Genomic DNA, 6,000 nt, shown 5'->3' with positions numbered 1-6,000 from the left:
AAATTGCAACATATGCAAAAAAAAGTTAAATTTTTATTAAATATTTATATTATATAGTATAATATCATAAATTAAAAATAATATCAAATAAAGGTGAAAGAAGAATAATATTTTTTAAATAGATTGTATTAAATTAGTTAGAGAAATATTAGTAAATCTTATAATTAGTTATGGAAATAATACAATCCTAAAATTAGATTTGGAAAGTATCCGGTGTATGTATCCAAACCCATTAATCTATCCAATTTTAAAAGATCCAATTACAAATTTTGGATAATTTTTTGAAATTGACCCGACCCGAAAGCACTTTTTGTACTTCTCTTTTACTAATATAGGGATACAGTATATATATACGATCCAGTCTTAAGAGCTGCAGGTCCAACTTAATTAGGACACGCTTTTATCGAATTCAAAATTTACATATGTATTATATTTGCTCTGGCATTTAAAAAGTAGATGAAAAGAAAATTTATTGACTTTTTAATTAAAAAAAACGTCTTATGGAAAAATAATCTTAAAACTCATGTTTGACATTAAGATTTTGTGTGTTTACTGTGTTTACATGCATAATTTGATGGTGTTTCTTGTCCAACACTACTAATTAGCACTTACACTTCCATTAATATCTCGTGGATCTGGAAAATGTCATCCAATTACCACAAGTTGCCATGGAGACCTCACAGCAACATATAGACTCATAAAATTATCAAATAGACCAAATGGGTTAGTCCGGAGTCTTCTAGTCTCTATGTATTTTGGGAATTGCCTAATGGTTTTCAACGTCGACAAGTTTTGGAATAAATTTCTAAAAATATATAAAGGGTGCTTGCAAGTTGCAACTGGGTGAATTAATGCTTAGAAAATAAAAAGATGAATTAAACGGACCTTAAGTAGGAAGAAAAGATAATTCAAAATTAGAGTAATTTAAGAACAATGGTTGGGTAAAAAATTTGGGGTCTTCTTTCTTTTTTACTAAGTGGAAAATTAATATTACAATTGGCTCTATATAAACACACATCATATCAAAAAAGAAAAAAACACACATCATACCTTCAACATCATCATATATCTCTCACACCAAACTAGCACAATTCTTCTTATTTTCTTTGCTAAGTTTTGTAGTAATACATTCAATTAGTAGCCACCGCTAGAATGGCGAGGCAAGAAGGCCTTACGTGGGTTAAGAAAGAGCTTCATGAGGGACTTCGACGGTTTCGAGAGTTTTTTTCAAAGAGATTGAGGATACGAACCAAGCATGAACTTCTTTCTTTTTTCTTACGATATTTCCAACGATTATTGTTTCGTAGGAAATTTAAAAGAAATTTTTCTACCAATTTTTTTTAAACGTTTTTTTCCTTTTATATTTCTTTTATTTTCCTTCCAATTTTCCTACGAAAAAACTGTTTGAAAACTTTTGAAAGAAATTTCCTATGATTTTATCATACTATTTAGCGTAGAGAATTTATTACCAATTTCCTACAAACAATGATTTTTGTCAAAACTATATAGGTTTTAGTATGAAATATTTCTTACCGAATGTTTTGTACGTAAATGTGTAGAAAGTCATGTTGTTTTATTTGTAGTGTATAGGATTTTATATACGTTTATTTTTTTTACATATAAACCTGATAATCTATAGTTAGTTTCGAAGATGACCTATTAATTTTCTTTGTTGATGAATGTATGCATGCATGCACACAGAACTGGTCCATGGGCCAGGCTCATAAAACATCAGCTTCCGGCTCTCCGTAATATATACAAAATTCGTTCCTTTATACCATAATTTCTCTTTAGTCTAGTGGTACAAATAGTGCAATCCAAGAGTGTTACAACCCAAATTCGATTTAAAAATAAGTAGAAAACATGTCTTTTATTTTTTCGAAGCATGAACCTACACCTACTGATTGATTACTGGCAGGAACTAAAGGCTCCGGCGGCTGACGACGAAGATCAGATTCCCGTGGCAGCACCAGCGCCACCCGGCCCACCCACCCGCCGTGAACCTCCTGTTGGAGAAGAAGCCAAAGATAGGTTAACTAATGTACGCTTCTGACAGTGACACCAACAAAGATTAAACCATGAGACGCTTCGATCCTACTTCCTAATCCGGAAAATTATGGATTATTACTTGCCTAATGGCGACTTTATTAGTATATTATCATCATATTTTCCAAATTATAGTTTAATACCTATATATACTATGATAAGTAAGAAATAAAATGGACATTATATTGGCTTCACTTTGATTCTTTGGATTTTCTACTTGTTAAGTCCTTTTTATTATTATTAATATTACTATAACCTTCTTCTTCTTTTCGGTACAAATAATATTAATTAATCTTAATAATTAACCAGCTCTACAAGAAAAAGAAGAAAAATCAGCTGCAATATATATATACTGGCACAACTGTTGTTCAAATATCAAACCCAAAACATTTGTAGCAATTGTTTTACTTCCGAGATAGAGAGATGAGCTCTTTACGTATCCACATAATTCAAATAGTTTAATTCTAAAAATAAGGTAACTATTTCTTAGTTTCTTCTTCTCGATCTCTCTCTTATGTTCTATTATAGAAGGTAAATAATGTAACTGAAAGTTAAAAGAAGCACAACTACGTCTTCTTGAATCCATCAATAAGTTTTTTCGGTTAAGCTCCTAGTCTCGCAAGTTTAATGTTACATAGTGTAGTCTGCTACAATGAACTGTGAAAGAACATACCTGTGTGATATAAACAGCTGAACTAGACAAGACCCAAATACTGCCAAAACCTATTTTACAAGAAACTAAAACAGACTTATCAACTTCTCTCTGAAGAAGTCAGATGTCCAAGCTGTTCTGTAATTGTATTTACATTCCTCGAATTCCACCACAATTTCTCACTAGGATCTTCGGCTCTATCTTTATCGTCTTTGCTCTCTGATTGAACTTCCCGTTGCTCGGTTGAGCCAGGATTCTCTGAGAAAAACTGCTGCCAGAAGACATCATTGGCTCCTGCTACTGGAGGAGGAGGAGGAGGAGGAGCAGCAGCAACAGTACTGTTCTGTTCTTTCGAAACATCAGGCTCAGAGTTCATGTCGATGATCCTTGGAGAAAGTGGAGATTTGGGACGTGTTTCGATACTTAGCTGTATGCAAGAGAGAGGAGGGCTTTCTGGACAAGTAGATGAGTCATCCATATCAAGTGTCGTCATGCTTCTTGATTGTAACATACTCTCACAAGAATCCGATACAAGATTCTCCCAAATCGCTATTGATGACCCTAACTGTTCTACTTGATGTTCTGTTGAATGTGAAGACGGGCTTGTAGAGCCTTCCTCTCTCACAACAACACATGTTTGGTTCTCTTCCAGCATCGGTTCATCGGGCAAGAACCCGATCGTAGGAAACCTTCTTTTCCTCTCGTTTGGTTCGGGGACACACGGTGAGAGGTTCAAAGCAAGCCCTGGTTTTTCCAATACTTGAGAAACAAACGAAACCATTGTTTTCTGACGCTTCTCCATGTGTTGTAACCGTTCTTTAAGTTCTTTAACTTGCATCTCAAACCCTTCACGTTCCTCATCTTGTTTCTGTAACTCTTCAAGCAATCCTTCTTTCTCTTTTGTCAATCTCTCGATCTGATTCTTCATTCTCAAACGTTCTGCATCAGTCAAGGGGTTTTGCTGAGCTTGAAGATTCGGTAAAGAGTGGCTATGAACAGGTTTGCGTCTATGAATGTTCTTCATAAGATGAGGTTGACCTCTCACAAAATCATCATTTGCAAATTCCCACTGCTCAGGATCAGCTTTTCTAAAACCCTACAGAACAAAATCCAAAACTAAACTATAAACCAAACCAACCAAGAAGATGACTGATACAGACACAATTACAAAGCATAATAAAGACCAACACTTACATATGTGTTAAGTTGACGGATGAAGCTTGAGAAGTTATTGTGTTTAAAGAATCTCGGAAGAAGATCTCTAGAAAACTCGGGCGGATTCCAAACGATGAAACTCTTGTTGCTCTGACTCCACGAGACAATCGAATCAGATGAAGAATCATCAACCATCTCATATGTTTTGGTAAGAAAAGGTGGGAGTGAGCTTGATGAACCTCCATGATTATTATCATCCATCTCTAAAACACTTTCAAATCTTTCTAAAAACCACAACTATCAACTCCTTTGATTCAATCAATCTACTGCCACAACAACAACAAAAAAGCAGAGCAAGAGAGACTCTTTTATAACAAAGTATAAGCTTCAAGAAGCAAAGATGAAAGCTTTCAAGCCAATAACTTCAGTATACCCAGAAAACTAGAGTTAAAAGAAGTTACTATTCATTCACTAGCTTCGATCAAAATTGGATAAGATTCCCTCCAAAATGAGAAACCCCAAAACTCTCACCTCAGCTCAACACTGTTTTTCTCAATGAAGCCAATCAAACAAAAGCTTCTAAGAAGCGTTAAAACCATAAACCCCCTTAAAAATTCAACGAATCTAGAACACTTTTAAGCATTAAAATCTCACCTAATCAGATAACAAAAAAGGAACAACCTTTTTAATTGCTTCTCGAACCCTCTCTGCTTCTGGAACAAACACACAAATTAAAAAAAGAAACGCTTCTGCGACTTGGGGTATTTAAGAGTAATGATTTGTCTTCTTCTGTGTAATAATAATCTCTCCAGCCATTATTGCTTGCTGATTTATCAAAAGTTAAATCGGGGAGACTCTCTCTCTCTCTGTGTAGAAGAGAAGACCGTAGAAAAGTAAACGAGACGATTGACCCGGTGGAGGTGGAGATTAAGACGAAGATTCGTCAAACCTTTCGTCGTTTAAAAGAAAAAAAAATGATGAACGATTAAAACGCGTAACCATGATAAAAACAGAACAATATAAGTAAAAAAATCTGGGGATTTGTGTTAGTTTTAAAGTTTGGATTTTTAGCTTTTGATTCGCATAAGGTTTTTTTTCTTTATTTATTTCTTCTTATGAAGGCGCGGTCGAATCAATCACAACAGAACAGCTGTTTCATTGTTTTTGTAAAGATTGGGTTTGGTGGAATTTTTTTTATTTATTTTATTATTATTTGTATCAAAATCACCCCATGAGATGATGATAGAGCTGTTTTTAGTATGTTGCTTTTTTTTTTCTTTTTTCATATAAAATATGAAATAGTCAAATGAATATAACAGAAAAATATAATAAAATAAAATGTTAGAGATCTTGTTTTGTTTGTGGTAATGTAGAACCATTTATGACCGTGAGAAAAATTCGTTGTTATCTTTTGCAATTTTTATATATATATATCTAAGTATAAAGAAAAGTCTTTATTTTTTGGAGGACACGAAACGAAATCGACAGGTCTTGGTCAGTTTGAATATTCTATTGTGATGGCATTTCGTTAACAATCTTTTTGTTTTTTGTTTTGAATGAACCATTACGACAGTTTGATTTTTATTTCTTTCATTTGGTTAATATCATGCTTCACGCCTTCTTTTATTTTTAATTTTTATGAAACTTATAATCTACTTACTACTATAACTCAATCTGTTTAGACGAAACATGCTCGTGAAAGAACATGTTTAAAGCTCTCTCTCTAACTTGCAACGGCGTGATTATTGATTACTGATTAGAAACGAAGATGTGCTTGAATTTGCAAAAAAAAAAAAAAAAAAAAAAAAAAACTATACTAAAATATCTGTCTTTAATAATGTGTACGTATGTGCTTAGTTCACTGTCCCCGTCAACGCTATATTCCAAAATAATCCTATACGTAGAAATCAGTTTAAATTTTCTTCAATTAAGAAAAATACTTTTAAAAAACAAGAGTCTAGCTAACTAAACTATAATAGTAAAACCAAAATAAATAAATAAAGAAAAGATAATATCAGTTATGATACCCAAACCCAACATGCAATAACAATATGAAACATAAGTAATGTGGTTTATATTCGTTTTGATAACCAGTAGTTTAACTTATACATGGAACTAAAAAATTTGTTTGACAATAATGAAATATC

The 6,000-nt window shown here is 33.1% G+C and overlaps 1 protein-coding gene across 4 annotated transcripts; it reads right to left on the bottom strand.

Annotated features, from left to right (window-relative positions):
* Positions 1-2,587: 2,587 nt before the first annotated feature.
* LOC17880155 (heat stress transcription factor A-4a) lies at positions 2,588-4,907 on the bottom strand. 4 transcript variants are annotated; one of them, XM_023778297.1, is made up of 3 exons: positions 4,287-4,907; positions 3,893-4,176; positions 2,588-3,794 (listed from the first exon to the last, which is right to left on the bottom strand). In XM_023778297.1, the coding sequence occupies exons 2-3, from the start codon at positions 4,112-4,114 to the stop codon at positions 2,799-2,801; spliced, it is 1,218 nt and encodes a 405-aa protein (XP_023634065.1). In that variant the 5' UTR covers positions 4,115-4,176; positions 4,287-4,907; the 3' UTR covers positions 2,588-2,798. The 4 variants fall into 4 exon arrangements, with proteins under 4 accessions (XP_023634065.1, XP_023634066.1, XP_023634067.1 ...); XM_023778298.1 differs by having other exon boundaries at positions 4,508-4,907; XM_023778299.1 differs by having other exon boundaries at positions 4,535-4,907.
* Positions 4,908-6,000: the final 1,093 nt, after the last annotated feature.

The sequence above is a fragment of the Capsella rubella genome, unplaced genomic scaffold (assembly GCF_000375325.1).
Source record: "Capsella rubella cultivar Monte Gargano unplaced genomic scaffold, Caprub1_0 scaffold_7, whole genome shotgun sequence".
NCBI lineage: Eukaryota > Viridiplantae > Streptophyta > Magnoliopsida > Brassicales > Brassicaceae > Capsella > Capsella rubella.
This window is presented reverse-complemented; position numbering and strand designations above follow the sequence as displayed.